The sequence below is a fragment of the Mya arenaria genome, chromosome 14 (genome assembly GCF_026914265.1).
Source record: "Mya arenaria isolate MELC-2E11 chromosome 14, ASM2691426v1".
Lineage (NCBI taxonomy): Eukaryota > Metazoa > Mollusca > Bivalvia > Myida > Myidae > Mya > Mya arenaria.
Window position 1 is genome coordinate 42,667,869 of NC_069135.1, and position 22,342 is coordinate 42,690,210.

General features: G+C 34.2%; 2 protein-coding genes across 4 annotated transcripts in view; one reads left to right on the forward strand and one right to left on the reverse strand.

Moving 5' to 3' along the window:
- The window catches only part of LOC128217035 (TPR repeat-containing protein DDB_G0287407-like), a 68,221-nt gene that overhangs the window by 23,274 nt on the left and 22,605 nt on the right, over positions 1 to 22,342 (reverse strand). For all 3 annotated transcript variants that reach the window (XM_052923850.1, XM_052923851.1, XM_052923848.1), the window contains exon 14: positions 20,529 to 20,718. In XM_052923850.1, coding sequence (XP_052779810.1) covers positions 20,529 to 20,718 — 190 coding nt within the window. The remainder of the gene's footprint in view (positions 1 to 20,528; positions 20,719 to 22,342) is intronic.
- LOC128217036 (uncharacterized) lies at positions 13,420 to 20,014 on the forward strand. Its single transcript, XM_052923852.1, has 2 exons — positions 13,420 to 14,116; positions 15,634 to 20,014. The coding sequence occupies exons 1-2, from the start codon at positions 13,785 to 13,787 to the stop codon at positions 16,952 to 16,954; spliced, it is 1,653 nt and encodes a 550-aa protein (XP_052779812.1). The 5' UTR covers positions 13,420 to 13,784; the 3' UTR covers positions 16,955 to 20,014.

A 22,342-nucleotide genomic window follows, 5' to 3' on the forward strand; every position in this document is an offset into this window, starting at 1 on the left:
CTTTGGCGATGTGCAGTGCAGTGTCAGCTTGCACAAGTATAATTCTAATGTTTATAAAATAAAACTCAAATGAAATGTTTAAGGGAATCTTTTATTTCGTATCGTGGCATTACCTCTAGCAAAGGCCGAATGGATGTCAAGTCCAACAAGACTATGGCTCTAGAAACACAGAGGAACGGAAAACAACAACTCATGTATGTAAAACATTTTCAATAATATATGTTTTTTATATAATTGCATTTTGAAATGACCCTTAAATCGAAACAATGAACGGCCTCTGAAGTTCATGAAAATGCATACATTAAATTATTTCTACTGTTTAATGGCACATCTTGAATTTCAGAGTCTAGTACAAGAAAGCGCCGTTTAGATGATTGTTTTGATCATGTATTAAAATAAATATTCAATATAGTATTGATGAAATAATCATAACAAAATGTTGTTCAGGTGTTCACCTTTTGTTCCTGAAGGGACGAATAATGTTTGTTTTAATGTTTTTTACAGAATTAAACATTTCATGCTTAAAATGAGGACATATTTTTCGAAAGTACACATATATACAATGCAATTGTTGCTAACAATGTGTCTTTATAACAAATATTCATCAATATGTGATTTTTTTCTACAGACCGATGCTATTGCATTGCACCAGAAACTCCACTAGACTCTGTTGCCGTTTCGTTAATCGCATGCTGTGATTATACTGGTGTTGTTTCCCGTGACAAATCTTGCGATATTTTTAGCAATATAATAGTTACAGTCAAATATTTTGATTTATGTTTTGGTCTATGTTTTTCTATTATATAATTATGTACATGTGTTCTTTGTTGATAGGAGAAAAATTATTATCATTATTGATTTTCGTCATGTTTGATTTTATCCCTATGTTTTCCTCAAGTTCCTATGATGTAAATAAATGATCTATACATTTTATAACCTTGATATATAAATGAATTATGAATCGTATTTGGATTTTAGTCCTATAAGTATACATTTATATAGGAAATGAATGAACATGTGTGTAAAATATCATGATAGAGAATTGTTATTTTAATTCCTTTCTGATTTATTTGATAAAAAACATATTGCTTTTTAATCGCTCTGTGCATGTGTAAATACTAAAATAAACAAAAATATGTATAATATAATGAAAACTACTGCGACAAGCCCATTAGTTGAACAGTAAAAAATAGGCTCTGTTAAGGGGTACACGTCAAGGACCCAAACAACAATGAACTAGAGACACAAACATTGTTACACCACTTCTTAAATCATAAGTTTCACTTTTTGTTTTATTACTGAATTTTACATAGAATGACCCTTGCCTGGAAAACTGTGATAATGTGATGTCTGCATTAAAATTAAGCACGGCTAAAATAGCGTATTTATACATACATAGTTTAGTCACACATGGCATTCCAGAGAGTGTTTATGTGGATTTTTTCAATTTACTCCAATTCAAGCACACACATGCCTGATATGATTGAAATAATAACAACATTTCGCAACGTTGCCTTACAAACATCTTTTTAAGCATTGTACTTTTGAAATATTTTGGAAAACCTTTTTCTACTAAGTACTGTAGTACAGAATTGCTGTTTTAGAAATATCAAATACAAGCCGTAGCGTATTTATGAGGAAAACAACAGACATAAATATCGAGTTACTACAAAAGTTAAAACTGCCATAGTGTATCTATGCATGCACACGTGGTATAATTCAAAGATTGATCATAACATTAAACGTCTCCGGCAATTTTGAAATACATATACCTGAAATGTTTGTGCTAGAACTACCAGAGTGTATTAATGCATAATATTATCCTTTATGTACTTAACAAATTGTTCAAAGAAGTAATTCCTATCTACAAAACTCGCCTATAGTAGTTTTATAAACATTAAAAAAGTAGCCAATACCGAAGATGAAAATTACCACAACCTACATATCACAGGATTACCGTTGCGCTGTTTTGCATGTGCGTTTACCTACTGATGATTGTCTTCAATCAAATTACTACAACACACGTCTACGTTTATTCCTACATTTGTTCAAAATTCATCATATCCGTAGTGTATTAATGAGAGTTTTGTATTTTTCCGAAGTCAACCAGAGCGTAGTTATGCCAATATGTCATATTTATTAATAAGTGAATATTTTAATTGCCGTTACATAATAAAACAAATAAAATGCATTTTATTGTATTAATGTGTCTTTTAAAGGGTTTAAGTAAAAGGAAAAATGTACATTTTCACTAGAACATTACCTTATTAGGGATAATGTATATGTCACTAATTCGTGAAATGCAAACTTGATTTATAAGGGTGTTATGTTATATAATTTTATGTACTATATAATGTTTGTAATTAATTTCTTTAATTGTGTTATAAATTTGTACTGTTTCAAAATTGATAAACATTTTACCTAATTGCTAACGCATTTTAATCGGGAGATTTAAGTCTCTGCTTTTAGCAAAACATGTACAAGATTATAAAAATAAGCGGTATTCCCACGCTGTACGATAGCGGTAATCAGAAGCCGAATATTTTAGTACGGTTTACACTGCTGTGGTAGTTCGCCAGTGAATGATAGAGGTAATGGGGACACCCGAATTTAGGGTCTGCATTAGGCGGCTATGGTAGCGGAAAGGATATGCAGCATTCCATTGTGAACAAACACCTAAGTGTGACCTTGACCTTAGAGGTAGGGACACAGCTAGTCTTGCACGCAACACATTGTCTTGGTATGTCAAACACATTTGGCAAGTTATTTTAAAATATGTCCAAGAGAAAGTTACAGCCCCGACACGACAACCTATACTCTATGTCCTTATATGCAGCATTCCATTGTGAATAAACACCTTAGTGTGACCTTGACCTTAGAGGTAGGGACATGGTCTTGCACACCACAAGTTGTCTTGGTATGTCGAACACATTTGGCAATTTATTTTAAAATCTGTCCATACAAAAGAAAGTTACAGCCCGGACACGACAACCTATACTCTATGTCCTTATATGCAGCATTCTATTGTGAATAAACACCTAAGTGTGACCTTGACCTCAGAGGTAGGGACACGGGTCTTGCACACGACACGTTGTCTTGGTATGTCGAACACGTTTGGCAAGTTATTTTAAAAACTGTACATTCAAAAGAAAGATACAGCCCAGACACTACAACTTTTACTCTGTGTCCTTAAATGCAGCAATCCATTGTGATAAACACCTAAGTGTGACCTTGACCTTAGAGGTAGGGACACGGGTCATGCATGCAACACGTCTTTTGGTATATCAAACACATGTGGCAAGTTATTTTAAAATATGTCCATACAGGGGAAAGTTACAATCGGACACGACAACCTATACTTTATGTACTTATATGCAGCATTCCATTGTGAACAAACACCTAAATGTGACCTTGACCTTCGAGGTAGGGACACGGGTCTTGCAAAAAACAAGTTGTCTTGGTATGTCAAACACATGTGGCAAGTTATTTTAAAATCTGTCCATACAAGAGAACATTATAGCCCGGACACGTGTTATTGAGCCGGACACACGGACGGACGGACGGACGGACGGAGGGACGGACGGACTGATGGACGGACAGAAGGACGGGCAGTGCGATTTTAATATGCCCACCTTTGAGGGCATAAAAAGCATGTGGTGCAAAAAATCCCATTTTTTTACCATGTATAAATGTATGTGATTGTTTTATATCTGTGTATGTAATCCATAATCATGAATTAAATAAATTTGAGGCAAATAATTAATTTTATTTTTCAATAATATGTTTGCTGTTTTCACGACGGTAATTATAGCAAAACCGTTCAATTGCAGATGTAAACACCAGACATAAATCAGACTCAAATGTGTTGGGATTGGTAATATTTTTTGTAATTCGGATGTGTTGAATATTTGTTATCTCGTCTTTTTTCCTAGGTCCCGACAAACTTGAGTTTCGACTGTACTAATAATTTTCATTTTTTAACTTAGAGGTAATTTGTTTAAATATTTTTTTAAACAGAATAATCATACTTCCACTGCTGTTTTCATAATGTATTTCAAGTGAAAGCCAAATTATATTCATTTGAAGAAAAGGGAGGTAATAAGACAATTAGTATTGACAGATAAAGATTTTTCACCAAACAACATAGATAATTTGTCATTTGAAAACACTTGCATCAGAGTAATTTAGCAACAGGAGCTTAATTTTCTTCATGTGAAATTTTATTTGAAAATGTTCAGTATTTCTTCAGTCTAAAACCTCCAAAATAGTCAGGAATGAGTCAACTGCCCTATTTTATGAAAGAAAAAAAAAACGTTTGCAAAACTCTATGACCCCCCCCCCCCCCAACTTATCTTCCTCATTAGCATATTATAAAGTGAGTCAGACTGGTCAAGTTAAGGATTTTCTGAGACTCTATCATAGCTATAGTAGCACTTTAATGTTTTTTCTATCAATTATTCAACATATTATTAAGATGTACTGGGACAGATACTTTTAAGAGACATTTTTTTCGCATTCTTTAATGTACCTCTTGTTTGTATAGTAGGCTATAAAATTATTTCTTACATAACTTTCAGTAATATAATGCTCATTTAGTTTCATTTAATATAAGTAAACAATATCAACTCGTAAATAAATTCTTTCAGAATGTGTCACAGCATCGCACACATCCCAAATCTAGCTGCAACAGTTAAAACTACACCAGAATTCAAGCAATTCCCCACCAATGTAAGACTGACAACAACAAAACTTCAAACACTGACAGACAAAAGAGAGAACAACAAAAAATCCATCAAAGAAAACAGAAATAAAATACTTGCTGAAATCAAGACACTGAGGAAGAAAGTGAATGACAAGTTTGATGAAATAGAGAAGAAGACAAATGACATATTACAAGACCAGCTCCATGAGGCAGATGATTTACTGCAGGAAGACATTGACAAATGCACTCAGCTTTATGACAAAATTAAATATTTCTTAGAAACAATCCAATCCAAGCAAGATAACAACAGCTCCTATATAGCATACAAGAAATGCAAGGACAAGATGAGTGAAGCAGAGAGTCTGCTACAGGATCTGTCAGTCAAGCCTGACATGATTCTCACATTCCAGGCTGATCCCAGGATTGAGAAATTCCTCTCTGGACTAAACACACCTGGGGAAATTTTTGATCAAAACTTTGTGTTTAAGGTGAAAAACAAATCACAGTACAAAGTTACTGTGAAAAGTGATAAAAGAGAGTGCATGATAACTGGTATATGTGAGCTACCTGGAGGAGAGATCCTCATCACAGACTACAACAACCAGAAAGTAAAGCTGCTGGACTCCAAGTACCAAGTGACAGCAACATGTAACCTGCCTGATAAACCAAGACATATATGTCACATTGCAGCAAATGAAGCTGCTGTAACTCTAGGTGACAAAAGTGTGCTCTTCATCACAATGACAGGTTGTACACTGAGTGTAACAAGGAAGCTAACATTTCCACATTATTGTTATGGTATCTCTCACCACAATGGTAACCTCTATATAGGATCCAGCAAAGCAATTTACCAGTACACAATGTTAGGCCAGCTGGTGAAAGCGATATACGAAGACAATAGTGCCAGAGTCGCAGTGGGCAAATTCACAGTGAGCAGAGATGGCACCAACATCTACATACCTGATCCATATCACAACAAGCTGATCACCATTGACACAAGTGGGAACATTCTGTCAACTCTTCAGGATCTAGACTTTGACTGGCCTACTTCAGTGTGTGTCAGTGATAGAGGACATGTGTTTGTCTGCTCACAAGCTTCCGACACAGTGACCCAGGTGGACAAGGAGGGCAAACACAAACTGGCCACACTGTTTACAGAGGAAGATGGACTTGACTGCCCTAATGCAGTGTGGTTTAGAAGACAAACAAACAGTCTCATTGGTGGAGGAGCAGGAAAGGAAATATCAGTGTTTGACTTGGAGTAAACAAATAGAGCTTGATAACTAAAAGTATTAAAATCATAGCAGTATTTTTCTACACTTTGCACATAAGCATTGAATTAAAACAACAGAAATATACCAATTTCTTAAATTAAAATGTGTAACAACGATAGATAAGTAAACAAGGAAGCAAGCCAAATGTCAGTGTGAGCCAATTTTAAACAGTGTAGCCAGAGTACATGGACTTGCTATGAACATGTGTATGAAGATTCATAGTAGTTGGTTGTGGTTTTGAAAACAGTCAGGCCCCATTTAAGTCCCTTTGAACAGGATTAAGCTAATTTCACTATTATTCTTGGATAATTTGTGCTATATCTACTAATCTTCAAATAGGAATAATTATCAGTATAATCACAATAAACCGTTTTTCATTGATTAAAAACAAATTTAAGTATGGATATTGAGTATTTGAAGTAGCTTCTGTAGACTGTTAAGCTTAAGAAGTTTCAAAAAACAGGGCCAGAAGGTTTTAAACATTGTCACATCAACAAAGACAACAAAACTACTGACACCTAGAAGGCTCAGAAGTGTAAAGCTAATTAAAATAGAATAAAGGACAAGGTGGCATAACAACAATCTTCTTGTGAAGGAAACATACTGAAGAAGATGGTTTGAAATCATTATTACAGTAAAACTGCGATCGCTCGAGGTCGCCAGGGACCGAACCAAAACCTCGAGGGAACCGATGTTTCGAACGACCCAATTTTCAATTTTCCAGTTTGATATAAAATATCTTTCAGTGCATTTTAAGTTTAAAGTCGTCAAACAGACTGTTTACTAAGACACCGATTATGTGTTGCTTTGTGGAAATCGCTAATATGCTCAAAAGTTGACGTAAACTAATTGTAAAAGAAAAAACAATAAATGAATAAATAGAAATGTTTTTTTTTAACAAAAAAGCACATTTTCATAACAAGCAACATTTGAATGACAGTACATATCGTGGCATTAGTCAGATTTAAGTTTCGCAAAATCAAGGATTGTTGATTGGCGCATCTTGTCGGTTTCGCGAAACTGTTCAATCGTAATGTGACGTGACAGCGTACAGCGCGTCTAAAAATCACAGTCAGCATCGGCAGTGAATTCAAAGAACCTTCTGACCACATCTAAAGCGTTAACTTCTCGTCATAAACTTTTCATAATTATCATCTCAAATGGCCATATCAACTAATATCGGTCATGTGTTAGCAGTGAAAAACGGTTTTTCACACCTTATCAAAATTGCCTTTCAACTGTCATTGCAATTTTTACAACTTGCAAAAATTTTAACACCTAGCATTTGTTTGTTTATTTTGGAACACGCGTTCGGGAAAAAGTGTGAAATTATGTCCTCGAGGGAGCCATAAGGTTTTGTGCACGATTTGAGTACTTGGGACCGAGGATATTGCTCGACTGCTCGACATAATTAGGTTTCGATGCAGCGTGGGCATGTTTTATATGAAAATAGAAGGAAAAAAGTTCGGGACCAAGCTCCGACCTCGAGGGAACGCCGGTTCTCGAACGACCGCTTGTTTGAGGGAATGCAGATTCACTGTATATTGAACACTCAAAGGAAAGTATTCATGAACAAATAAAGCCAATTGAACAGGCAGTGTAGATAAAGGCAATTCTACTATCAGAGTATGATTGACATGGCAATATACAGGAGCTGTAGTGTGCTGCACTGCAAAAATGGCGAAGAGTTGAAAATCAAGAGTAGGGAACGTAAATGAAGACTTAGTGAACCTGAGAAAATCAAAGCGCGAATTCATTGAAAGACTCTCTAATGGCAAGAATGTGAATGTTGTGAATTTTATTCAAACAATGGACATTCAATGGGTGAAGGGCACACCTCGAGGATCAACTCAATGTCTTCATGTTTTCATAAATTAAAAAGTGTCTTGTGTGTGGCAGAGGGCCAAGAGCGCTTGTGCCCACAAATGGGCAAGGAAATAGACATACCTAAAATAGACATATCTATATCTATTTTATGGCGTCATATTGTTAATGTAAAAGTCACTTAATATATCGCTGTAATTCTTATCCACATGATTATAAGGTTACAATTATAGCCCTGTTAATCATTTTTTTAGGTTTGATTACATATCATACAATAGGAAAGTATCATACATAATATATATCATTTCCTTTTATGAACATACACTTTTTGTTCAATAATTTAAATCTACAAACAACATCAACCATAAATTACTTCAAAATGCACAGCTTATTAGTTTAATGTTTGCCCGCATTGAGGAAGGACATGTGGTCAGTTAATGTATGAATAAATTATTTTTAAATACAGAAATTGTCTGTTTTTAGAATGAAAAAAATAATTATGCTTTTTACAGTTTTAATGCTAAATGTATGTCATTTATGTTTAATGTAAATACCTTTGTGGAATTGTCATAGAATACTTTATTGATGTATAGCAGACAAATCATAGTTTTTGATGCATTAGCAACGCAATAGATACAACTAGATTGACATTCGGACAATCATTTTTTGTTTCTTATTTCATCAAGTAATATAAAAAATAGACCATAAAAATAATAATGTTAAGGGTCACGCCAGATTGTGTAAGAAACCCTGCAGAGCTGTCAATAAGGAGATAAGATACTGGCGGTTGGTAATGATCATTTTTGGAATTTTTTTACTTAACGCTCGACTGATTATTATTATGTTACCTTTCTTCCAGAGCCTCCATTAATTTGACCCACACTAATCTGATAAATATGTAGTGATCTAAAAATAATAATATTCTGCTTAATAAAACGCCAGGCTACAGAAGAACAGTGCAAAAATAGCCTAACTAGTAAGAACGCATACTCTGGCCACAATTCAATTAATCTATTTTAATGGTTTTGGCGACATTCCGCTAAACATAGAAGGCATTGAAAAAAAAATATGTGCAGTTAGTCTTAGAGTGAATAGACAAAAATAAAGGTATCATAGAAGTTTTCTTTGACTCAGCTTTACAAAATGTATGAAATTATGTTCCTACAATGTATATAATACCATGTATTTCTGTTTATAATATGATTCTATGTGAACCGCACCAAGTAGAAATTGGGGCTTACATAGTGAAAGCTGAAAGTATGATGTAATAATGACATGTGACTGCAAATAGAATGCTGTTTACATTGTATGACATGTGTGTTATCATGACCACTTCTGCATTGTATTCCGTTTCTGCTTGTAGCTGTGTGTAAACAGTCTGTGATAATGTAACAGTGTGTATAAATGACTGTATGTGACTTCAAATGTAAGTGACACTTTGTGACTTTAAATGTGCATGACTGTGTGTGTCATTATATGTAAGTGAGGCTTTGAGACTTTCTATTTGCATGTCTGTTTGTGTCTTTATATGTAAGTGGCGCTTTGTGACTTTCTATTTGCATGTCTGTTTGTGTCTTTATATGTTAAGTGACGATTTGTGACTTTAAATGTGCATGACTGTGTGTGTCTTTATACGTAAGTGACAATTTGTGACTTTAAATGTGCATGACTGTGTGTGTCTTTATACGTAAGTGACAATTTGTGACTTTAAATGTGCATGACTGTGTGTGTCTTTATACCTAAGTGACAATTTGTGACTTTAAATGTGCATGACTGTGTGTGTCTTTATACGTAAGTGACGATTTGTGACTTTAAATGTGCATGACTGTGTGAGTCTTTATACGTAAGTGACGATTTGTGACTTTAAATGTGCATGACTGTGTGTGTCTTTATACGTAAGTGACGATTTGTGACTTTAAATGTGCATGACTGTGTGTGTCTTTATGTATCAGTGAATGTTTGTGACTTTATATTTTTGTGACTGATTGTTATTTTATATGTAAGTGACTTTATGTAGCAATGTACTGTATGTGACTTCATATATAAAATACCAAATGTGACTTTAAATGTAACTGAATGTATGTGTCTTTATATGTAAGTGACTTTTTTGACTTCATATGTCCATTGTACTCTATGTACTTTACATGTAAGTGGTATATCTGTAATAATAAGTGTATTTGATTGTAATTACTTCAGAGTGTATTTGATTGTCAATGATTGTATGAGAACATGAATTTTACTATGTGTTACAATAAATTATAGCCAGAGTCCTGAAAAACCTAGCTGTATGGTGTTTTTTTTCCGTTTTGTGTATCATGCAAAAAATCTTAAACATTATTTGGTATTCCCCTATTATTACAACATTTAAGAGGTGGTAAATAAGGGACTGTACCAGCCGACTTATTGGAATATGTTACTTTTTTCACATTTTCTCATGACATAACAAGAGCATAACAAATTCTTTATTTGTTAGCAAACTTGCTTAATTCTGAGCAAAGGATCTGATGTTTGATTCCCAACCCTGGCACATGTGAGTTTGGTTAGTGGTCACCAAAACTAGAAAAGCAAGTTTCTTTAGGATACCGAAGATTCCCCACAACATGAGCCCATTGAGCTTGCGTGTCATTTGATGCAAATTGGTGTGTGATTTATCTAATGTTTTATCAACTTGAAGGTGCAATTAAAACAATAGTTAAATGACGATTCCAGTCGAATACCATCGCAGCTTTGATACCCATAGAACCTTGACAGATTTAGGCTAGTTGATATTCGGAACATTTTCATACAAGTTTCAATCCTCAATTTGAGGAGCCCTTAAATAGCAAAGGAACCAAACTAGTCAAATATTTGTAGTGGAGTATCCACCATTAGTGTAGAGACACATGACTGCAAACTGGGGAGTCTACAGTTTCTATCCCCAACAGAGCACTATAAGTAACAAGAGGGCCATGATGGCCCTGAATTTATGCATATGTGATCAACCCATAAAGTTATGAAATATATCAGTGTTATTAAGAAATGGCCTGTTTCTGACCTGTTGCCCACAATATAAGCATCTAGCTCCTAACGATAGTGAAGTAATCCAACAAAGTTTCAGACACAGAAAGGATGTTAATTGTTGTTTTCCATCTTTAACAAATAGCACTGTGACCATTTAATGTGGTTTTCATATAGAAAACATTACTAAATAAAGTCCTAGCCCTGATGGACAAAATGACCTACTCACTTCAAATGTTGGCTGGGCATATGGACGCAGCAATGGTTAAAATATGTAAACTACATGTACTGTACATCACCAATGAAATATATAACATGTAACTGCTGTAAGATAACCTGTTAACGTGAATTGTTTACCACTTATTTTCGCAATAACTATATATCTAGCTATCTAGTTAATATTCATGAAACATTTTCGTTAAGATAAATATCATAAGACAAAAAAAAATGTGAAAGTGCCTAGAACTGCCACCTTTTACCCCTTATTAGCTGTACAACATTAACAGATTAACTAATTATGATTTGGGAATTCCACTTAATAAGTTACATGTTAACTAGATAAGATTCGTGTAACCACTAATCTATAAATGCATTTTTGGCTTTAAAGGGGATGCATTCCGTATGATAAAATAGCGAAAAAAAAAAAATTGTCGAAAACTGACATTAACTTGGCATCGATGTGTACAATGCATTGAAACTTACTAACTGAAGTACCACATAGTTTACAATTTATTTAAGTTTAGCAGTTATTTCGTATTTTTCCATTAAAAAAGATTTCTGGGTATGTCTACCAGGTAGAAGTAATTCCTTATGCGTGATTGGCTAGTCGGTGTTATCTTGTGATATTACCGAGGTAGGTTCATAGCTTAATTATGTCACCCAAATAGAGTAAGCTGTCGTAGCTCAGTGGATACGACGCTTGACTGCAATTTTGGCGACTTGTGTTCGAATCCGGTCCCCAACACAATTTTTTTTTTATTTTGGTACTTTTTTTTACAATTATGATAACAGAGCGTAACACATTCTATTAGATAATTATCCTGAGATTCGTTGCAGAAAAAAAACTTTTTTTGGTGCCCATCTGGTGTACAGTCCCTCAAAGCAGTAACTGATTACCTAGTTATGATTTGCATCATAAGTATAGGGATGCCCTTTGACACATGAGCAACTGATCAGTTTACCTTTTTGCACTGACTGCCAAATATTATCTAATGTTCCGATTTTTCATATGATATCATATCATTTTGTCATATCAGAAATAAACACTTCTGTTTCAGTTTTTATAACGATTTAAATTCAAATTCAGTATTATACATATTAACAACTACAAACGTAACAGGATACCTTGTGCTTTTTCACTTTTCACTTTCAATATGTAACTGTGAGAAATAATGGGTTTTGACATTGACTAATTAAATGAAAGTGCACTTTGACAGGACATTGTTACGGTTAGGGGTACCTGTTCTGTTTCCTGCGTATTTTTGACTGATTTACATGGTATTATTGTGAAAAGACCAATAAAAAATCCCAAAAAAACTACGAAATTTTACTTTTATTTGGGGTTTCCAAAATTTAGGTAGGCACTCTTGTAAATCTTAAGATTTAAAAAAAAATTTGGCCTTACATAACTCCATATTACTCTAAATACAAATAATGGCCCTTGATTGACAGAAAAAGGTTTTGGGCCACCATGGGTTTTAACAGACCTCAAATACTGTTCATTCAATGGCCTTCATACTTAAAACAGTAGTCATCACACAATTACGCTACATTAATCTATATTAATCCTAAATACAAATTATTGCCCTTGATTATTTTTTTATATTTTTGTTTACTTTCTCTTTATTGCTTTTGACAGGCACATTTTCTATATTTTTTACAAAGTTAAAACCTGGCCCCAATTTCTCGAAACTTCTTAAGCTTAACAGGCTTAAGTCTCTTATTTCAATTAGCCAAAATACATACTGAAAATGGATTTTGATAAATGAAAAATGGTTTATTCTGATAATCATACAGATTATTCCTACATAATTTTTAAAAAATCTTGAAGAAGTAAATATAACACATTTTATATAACAACAAAAATAGTGAGATTAGCTTAATCCTGTTATAAGGGACTTAAGAAGTTTCGAGAAATTGGGGCCTGGTTTTTAGAATGACATATGTCTTTATAATCATGGTTAAGTTTAGATAGTCAGACAGGAACAGACAGACTGTTTATCAAATATAGACTTTTTTTCTGAAGTTACTATTCTGTAATCTGAGTGTAATATCACGCCTATTAATATTAAACATAAAAAAAATGTATTTTCTTTCTATTTACATTATTTTAATTTAATTAAGACCAAAAACAAAGAGATTTTTTCACTTTTCCTTAATTTTATAGTTATAAACTGAGATTCACTGCAAAGAGAATATTTACATAATAGTTACCTTAAAATACAACTCTTAATAAAGTACTTCATAATGAAAACAATACGAATTAGAATGTGCATATACATGTATGTAGAAATATGATACAAAGAATGTATTCAATGCTTGAATTGACTGTGGACATGAATAGACCTATTCAGCTCTCCTGACAACGTCAGCCATAAGCGAATAAACATGGGTAAACAACAGGACTTTACTTCCTCATTCCAAATATTCATCCAAATGACTTAAGATATGTTTTAGACCTTACCAGTACACAAATGGATTAAAATGTGAAGATATGGATAAGAAGACAATAATGAACTATTAAAACAGATCAAAAGGACCTTATACAGTTTTATTTCAAAAGGAAAATATGGGTTCTTTGTAACCTAATTAGAATCATCTTTTAAACAAGTGTCTGACTCTCTGCGTGACTCCGCCTGCTGACTTGGTGAAAAGATGATGAATTAAATCACCCCATTGAACTACTCATCAATTGAACCTTTCAGCACATGAAATGATTGAGCTCATTAGTCTTCTTCAGTAATTTGAGTGCAATTAATCACAATAATATGGCTTCAAACTTTGGTTCCTCTGTTTATCAAACTTCTGATTTGATTCATGACTTTGCCTGCTCTCCATGTAAAGATGATGGGTTAAATAATGAGGCACAGTTCTTCTGTGACGAGTGTAAGAAATATTACTGCAACAACTGTGTGAATCTACACAACAAACTGTTTAGGACACATACAGTGCTTGGAAGACAAGATGTGAGCAAGTGGATGGGGTATGCAGGACTGAGCCCCATAGAGGCATGTGACAAACATGGTGACAAGAAGCTTGAACTGCTCTGTGAGGACCATGATGAGCTTTGTTGCCACATTTGTGTCTCTCTCACTCACAGGTTAGTCTAAAAAGAACAACCACTTTAATACATTTGTTTTTATACAACTTATAAACTGAGAGGTAAACTTATCGAAACACATATAAATCCAAATGACTTCTCTTAACCTTTTTGATTAATTTAACAGTTTGATAGAACCTGCAAAAAAACAGAAGTAAAGTCTAGATTAATGATGGCTTGGTACTTCTCGTTGTAAGATTTGGATGACAGTTTTCGTTTGAACCTTTACTTCCTTGTTATGGCCGATACAGATATCCCCTAAATAGGATTTTATACCGGGTCCTTCTCTGAATTGGTCGACCAGAGCAGTGGAACTAACATTTGACATTTGACAAGTTATTCTTTCTGTGCTTGTTTGGGATTGTTATCAAATCAATAAAATCTTCATGTTTTATCCAAGAACAATAAACACAAGCTTTATAACTGAAAAACACTTCCCTCTATATGTTAGTTTGGGAGTAGATTAAGCAGCTTATCAATAACATCTCTCGAAACAAACGAAACTTCAAAATACTTTGTTGTCGGCGGTCCCTTCGCAAGTCTGTCAGAAGACGCAGGACTGTGAGAAGGAGAGCGGACAGAGTGAGGAGGAGAACGAGGTGATGGATATTGAGAAGCGAGGGGAGAAACGGTCTGCCTCTGATGAGCGGGAAGCCAGTTGGACTCCGGCTCCCCATCAGAGACGAAAGTCCAGGGGCTTAAGATTGGGCGGGTCTGGTGACCCAATGGTGCCGGATGTGTTGAATGTTCATTGTCTGGACTTTTTAATCCTTGGTCCTGACTAACTTGTCATTACGAGTTTCAACTGCAATTATAATTTTCATTTTTTAACAAAGAGGTAATTTGTTAAAACATTTTTTTAAACAGAATAATCATACTTCCACTGCTGTTTTCAAAATGTATTTCAAGTGAAAGCCAAATTATATTCATTTGAAGAAAGGGGAGGTAATAAGACAATTAGTATTGACAGATAAAGATTTTTCACCAAACAACATAGATAATTTGTCATTTGAAAACACCTGCAGAGTAATTTAGCAAAAGGAGCTTAATTTTCTTAATGTGAAATTTTAAAAGAGTCAGGAACGAGTCAACTGCCCTATTTTATGAAAAATAAATAAATACTGTTTGCAATACGCTATGACAACCCCCCAACTTATCTTCCTCATTAGCATATTATAAAGTGAGTAAGTGGTCTAGTTAAGGATTTTGTTGCTTTTTCCCATACATTACTGATTAATAAAGGATTGTGTGAACCTCAGGTTTTATCAAACATTATCTGAGACTCTATCATAGCTATAGAAGCACTTTAATGTTTTTTCTATCAATTATTCAACATATCATTAAGATGTACTGGGACAGATACTTTTAAGAGACATTTTTTTCGCATTCTTTAATGTACCTCTTGTTTGTATAGTAGGCTAGTAAATTATTTCTTACATAACTTTCAGTAGTATAATGCTCATTTAGTTTCATTTAATATAAGTAAACAATATCAACTCGTAAATAAATTCTTTCAGAATGTGTCACAGCATCGCACACATCCCAAATCTAGCTGCAACAGTTAAAACTACACCAGAATTCAAGCAATTCCCCACCAATGTAAGATTGACAACAACAAAACTTCAAACACTGACAGACAAAAGAGAAAACAACAAAAAATCCATCAAAGAAAACAGAAATAAAATACTTGCTGAAATCAAGACACTGAGGAAGAAAGTGAATGACAAGTTTGATGAAATAGAGAAGAAGACAAATGACATATTACAAGACCAGCTCCATGAGGCAGATGATTTACTGCAGGAAGACATTGACAAATGCACTCAGCTTCATGACAAAATTAAATATTTCTTAGAAACAATTCAATCCAAGCAAGATAACAACAGCTCCTATATAGCATACAAGAAATGCATGGACAATATGAGTGAAGCAGAGAGTCTGCTACAGGATCTGTCAGTCAAGCCTGACATGATCCTCACATTCCAGGCTGATCCCACGATTGAGAAATTCCTCTCTGGACTAAACACACCTGGGGACATTTTTTATCAAAACTTTGTGTTTAAGGTGAAAAACAAATCACCGTACAAAGTTACTGTGAGAAGTGATAAAACAGAGTGCATGATAAATGGTATATGTGAACTACCTGGAGGAGAGACCCTCATCACAGACCTCAGAAACCACAAGGTAAAGCTGCTGGACTCCCAGTACCAGATGACATCAACATATAACCTCCCTGATGCACCAACACATATCTGTCACATTACAGGAAATGAAGCTGCTGTAACTCTAGGTTACAATGGTGTGCACTTCATCACAGTGACAGGTAGTACACTGAGTGTAACAAGGAAGCTAACATTTCCACATACTTGTCTTGGTATTTCCCACCACAATGGTAACCTCTATATAGGATCCAGGACAGCAATTTACCAGTACACAATGTCAGGTCAGCTGGTAAAAAAGGTATACGAAGACAATAGTGCTGGAGTCACAGTGGGCAGATTCACAGTGAGCAGGGATGGCACCATCATCTACATACCTGATCAAGTTAACCACAAGCTGATCACCATTGACACAAGTGGGAACATTCTGTCAACTCTTCATCACCCCGACTTTAACTGGCCTACGTCAGTGTGTGTGAGTGACAGAGGACATGTGTTTGTCTGCTCTTATAGATCTGACACGGTGACCCAGGTGGACAAGGAGGGCAAACACAAACTGGCCACACTGGTCACAGAGACAGATGGACTTATCTTCCCTACAGCAGTATGGTTTAGAAGACAAACAAACAATCTCATTGTTGGAGAAGCAAGAAATGAAATATCAGTGTTTGAATTGGAGTAAACAAATAAAGCTTGATAACTGAAAATTTTAAAATAATAGCTGTATTTTTCTACACTTTGAACATAACCATAGAAACTGAAAGACAACGACAGAAATATACCATGCAATTTCTGAAATAAAACAACAGACAACAAGGAAGCAGGCCAAATATCAATGTGTGCTATTTAAAAAAAAAGTGTAACAGGAGAACATGGACTTTAAGCTACACATGTGTGTACAATCATATTGAACATGTGTGTGAAGATTCATGGTCATTGGTTATGGTTTTGAACAGTCAGGCCCCAGTTCCATTTAAGTCTTTTTGCACAAGATTTAGCTAATCTCACTATTTTTCATATATAATTGTTGTTATATGTACTTCTTTAAGAGTTTTTTTAAATAGTTTTTAGACTTCAAGAAGGAACAATTATCATGATAATCACAATAAAAAAAAATCATTTATCAAAATCAAGTCTCACTACTTTTCTTTTATAATATGTGTAATTATTTACTTCTTTAAGAGTTTCTTTATAGCAGTTAGACTTTAATTAATAATAATTATCAGTATAATCACAATAAACCACTTTTCATTCATCAAAATCAAATTCAAGAATGGAATTTGACTATTTGAAATAAGCTACTGAAGACTGTTAAGCTTAAGAAGTTTCCAGAAATGGGACCAGATGGTTTTAAACATTGTCACAATCATTTAAGACAACAATAACGCTGACACCTGGAACGCTGAGCAAAAACCTGGACTTTCTTTGTGAATAAGTGTAAAGCTAATTAAAATAGAATAAAGGACAAGGTGGCATAACACCAATCTTCTTGTGAAGGAAACATACTGAAGAAGATGGTTTGAAATCATTATTATATTGAACACTCAAAGGAAAGTATTCATGAACAAATTAAGCCAATTGAACAGGCAGTGTAGATAAAGGCAATTCTACTATCAGAGTATGATTGACATGGTAATATACAGGAGCTGTAGTGTGCTGCACTGCAATAATGGCAAAGAATTTGAAAATCAAAAGTAGGGAACATAAATGAAGACTTAGTGAACCAGTGAGAAAATCAAAGCGCGAATGCACTGAAAGACAAGCTGCTAGCAAGTATGTAAGTGTTGTGTATTTCATTCGAACAATGACTATTCGATGGAAGAAGGGCACAGGAGGATCAACTCAATGTCCGTATTAATTGAAAAAGTGACTGGTTTGTGGCCGAGGGGCAAGAGCGCCAGGTCCCACAATGGGCGAGGAAACAGACATGTGTATATATATTTTATGTCAGGTGTCAATTTGTTGAATTAAAAATCATTTATACTACTGTAATACCCATCCCCATGAATGATTCAAGCCCTGTGTTAATGGCTCCTTAAGATTTTTTGGTGCTTTTATATCATACAAAAGGAAATTATAATAAAAAATATGATTATATCATTTCCTTTTATGGACATACACTTTTTGTTTGATAATTCAATTCTACAAACAACATCGACCATAAATTCTTTCGAAATGCACAGCTTATTATAAATAAATGTTTGCCCACGTTGAGGACAAACATGTGGTAACTTAATGTATGAATAAACTATTTTTAGATCATCAAAAATTGCCTGTTTTGAGAATGAGAAAATAATTGTGCTTTTTACAGTTTTAATGCCGTTAATCTTTAATGTAAATACTTCGTGGAATTGTCATAGAATACTTTCTTGTAGTATAGCAGACAAATCATAGTTTTTAAAGCATTAGCAACACACGTAGCTTCAACTAGATTGACATTAAGACAATCACTTTTTGTTCTTATCTCATAAAGTAATTAAAAAACAGACCATAAAAATAAGAATGTTAAGGGTCACTCCATTTCTGGAAATTCTTGGACTTAACTCTAGAGTGAATATCATTATGTTACCTTTCTTCGAGAGCCTCCATTAATTTGACCCACACTAATCTGATATATATAAAGCAATCTAAAATTAATAATATTCTGCTTAATAAAACGCCGGGCTACAGAAGAACAGTGCAGAAATAGCCGAACTAGTAAGAACTCATACTTGGGCCACAATTCAATTATTCTATTTTAATGGTTTCGACGACATTCCGCTAAACATAGAATGCTTTGAAACAAAAAAAAATGTGCAGTTAGTCTTAAAGTGAATAGATAAAAATAAAGGTATCATAGATTTTTTCTTTGACGTAAGCTTTACAAAATGTATGAAATTATGTTCCTACAATGTATATAATACCATGTATTTCTGTTTATAATATGATTCTAGATGTGAACCGCACCAAGTAGAAATTTGGGCTTATATAAAATATGATGTAAGCTGAAAGTATGATGTCATAGTGACATGTGACTGAAAATAGAATGCTGTTTACATGGTATGACATGTGTGTTATCACGACCACTTCTGAACTGTATTCTGTTTCTGCTTATTACAAGTAAGTATTACTTAGTAAACAAGTGCAAAACTGTGTAACAGTGAGTCCAAGTGACTGTATATGACTTTATATGTAAGTGAATGAATGTGACTTTATTTGTGTCTTTTTTTGATTATGTGTGGCAAGTACCTGCTTTTTGTTATCATGGATACTTCATTGTATAAGGTGTATTATGTTTCTTCTTGCTGCAGTGTGACTTTATGCGGCTTCATATGGCTTTTTCATAACTGTTGCATGTGCATGACTGTATGTGACTTTATAATTATGTAAATGACTGTTTTTGACTTTATATGCAAGTGACTTCATGTGACTTAATATTTAAGTGACTGTATGCGCCTTTATATGTTAGTGACTTTATGTGGCTTTATAATTATGTTAGTGATTGTATGCAACTTTACATGCAAGTGACTTTATGTGACTTTATATGTAAATGACTGTATGTGAGTTTATATGTAAGTGACTGTATGCAACTTTATATGTAAATTACTGTATGATACTTTTTGTGTAAGTGACAATACATAATAATATGGGTATTTGACAGTATAGAAGTGCATGACCAACACATCTGCACATGATTTTAAACAATTTCTTCAGTGTGTGTTAAGTTGTCAATGATTGAATGTGAAAATAAATTTGACTGTGAGTTAGCTAGAGTTATTGGTCATAAGATTTTTTATCAAAACATTAAACCATTTTTGGTTAAATTGATAAATTAATGCCTTGATTGGCCCAATGGGTGATTTTCAGCCAGCATATAGGAAACACTGAACAGTGCGTGATTCCCCAAAGTAGATTCCGCAAAGAAAATAAGACGAGACTTGATAATTTTTTAAGGATTTATGATTTCTCTGACCCAGGGAATTTAAAGAAAAAGAACCATATGCTGTGGGTGGTATTTAGACAACAAAATTGCATTTTGTCTGTACCACCCGCTTACAGGTGCAATCATATTACTCGCTAGCTCAAATCTGATTGCCATCCATCTTGTCAATATCTGTCCGCATTTCATCTAACTCCCAGAATAAGAAAAAAGACTTGAGGACAGGAAGTAGGACTCTAGTTATGATATTATGGCCATTCAAGATCCTATGGCAATTTCGCTCTATTCTTCAATTGAAAAAAAGGGAGAGACTGAACCAATTGCAAATAGTACTCACATTTCAGTGCCTGTATTTCATGGGCAATTTCCTCATTGTCTTCTGCTTCGAACATATCCATGATGGTGCGCAGGGCTTTTTTGTACCATCTCTCCGCAGTTTCAAGGTCACCCTGGTCTAAAAATAGCTGCCCCAGTGCCTCCTGGACCTTGGCATGCACTAATTGGTCACTTTCTGTCAACGGGTATGCCTGAAATTAGGTTAATTTAGATTATATGTATCTTTCATGGCTGAGGGTGAAAGATAGGTTCAACTCCGCAAAAACCTATGTGAGGGTCGGGATGAATCTATCTTACACGGACGGCTATGGTAAATGATTTTTCTCCAACCTCAGTTAAACAAAATTAAGTAAAAAAATTTTTTTTGTTGGAACTCTTTTGTGCTTAGTGGAAATTATTGCGTATGGATATACGTTGTTGTCATGGATATGCGCGCAGTGATTCAGATTATGTTAACTGTCAAATCGGTATTTAATTAGTTCTAAGGAGAGTGAAGCATTATTTATTGAAAAGTGTGTGAAAACTTTTTGGTGATATTTGAAGCGAGAAATAATTTGAAGCGAGAAATAATAAATTAGCATTCTAAATATTGCCACAAGACAAGGTTTCCATGATGCTACAGACGACATATCTTCAACAAGGGAGGTAATAACAATGCGGTGACCATTAAAAAAAGAGTTCCATACGGGCATTTTATCTTCGCCCGTGGGCAAGATAAGAATTCTAGCATGGTTAAATTATTGGATCTACTTATCTGAGGTGGGAGAAAAGGATTTCCAGTTGGTGAAAATAACTTCAGTGCTTCACAGATTCCCGTTTTAACTTAAGCAAAAAACAACAACATTGAGGTTAGAATCAATACAGAATTTATCAGTTCAGTAGAAGCATTTCTATTATTTTGCAAGTAGATATTGTTCATGTGCATTCTAACCAAGTTAGATACTGTTCAATATTGTTGTACCAGTACGTGTCACCTGCTAAGCATGGCTGAAGGTGATCACTTTGTCACATCTTGTTGTCACACTTTTATTTTCTGTCAATAATTTGTGAAAGACTTGCTGTAGAGTCATCAAACTTGGCCAAAGGATAAGTCATGGACATTTGATGACCCATATTGACTTGTTGGTAAGTAGGTCAAATGTCAAGGTCATTGTGAACTCAAGTAGAAATATAGTTTCAAATGAATAACTTGTGAAGGACATGATGTAGAGTTTTTTGGGAAAACATGTCTAAAGTTAAAATGCATGATACGTTTGCTGAAATATTGACTTAAATGTGGTTACATGCAAAACCTTAACCAGAATTTTTAAGTCGAATAATAAAGGGCCATCATTGCATTTTTATGCAAAATAGAGTTTTCTAACTTGGTTATTTAATTAAGTCTTAATGCAATACATCAAGAAGTTGCTGAGATTTTCACTTATGTGTGCTTACAAATTGTTACCTTAACCATAATTTCTAAGTTGAATAACAAAGGTCCATAATTTACATTATTTTCGATTTAGCGTTATCTAACTTTAATAATTAAGAAGGCTTGATAGTTGGAAATACTGAAGTTTCAGTGCAATACATGAGTATTTGCTGAGATTATGACTAATACATGCTTACATGCAAAACCTTGACCAAAGTGTGAAAGCCGACACTAACATGAATAGTATAGCTCTCCTTATTCTTCAAAAGGTCAAGCTAAAAAAAAAAAAAATTCAGCCTACAAAACATGGTTTGTTGATATATTTCCCTACAACATTTGTAATGCCATCCAAATGAAATTGTAGTCGCATTATATGGTAAGTTATATGGCAGTTACCCCCTCTT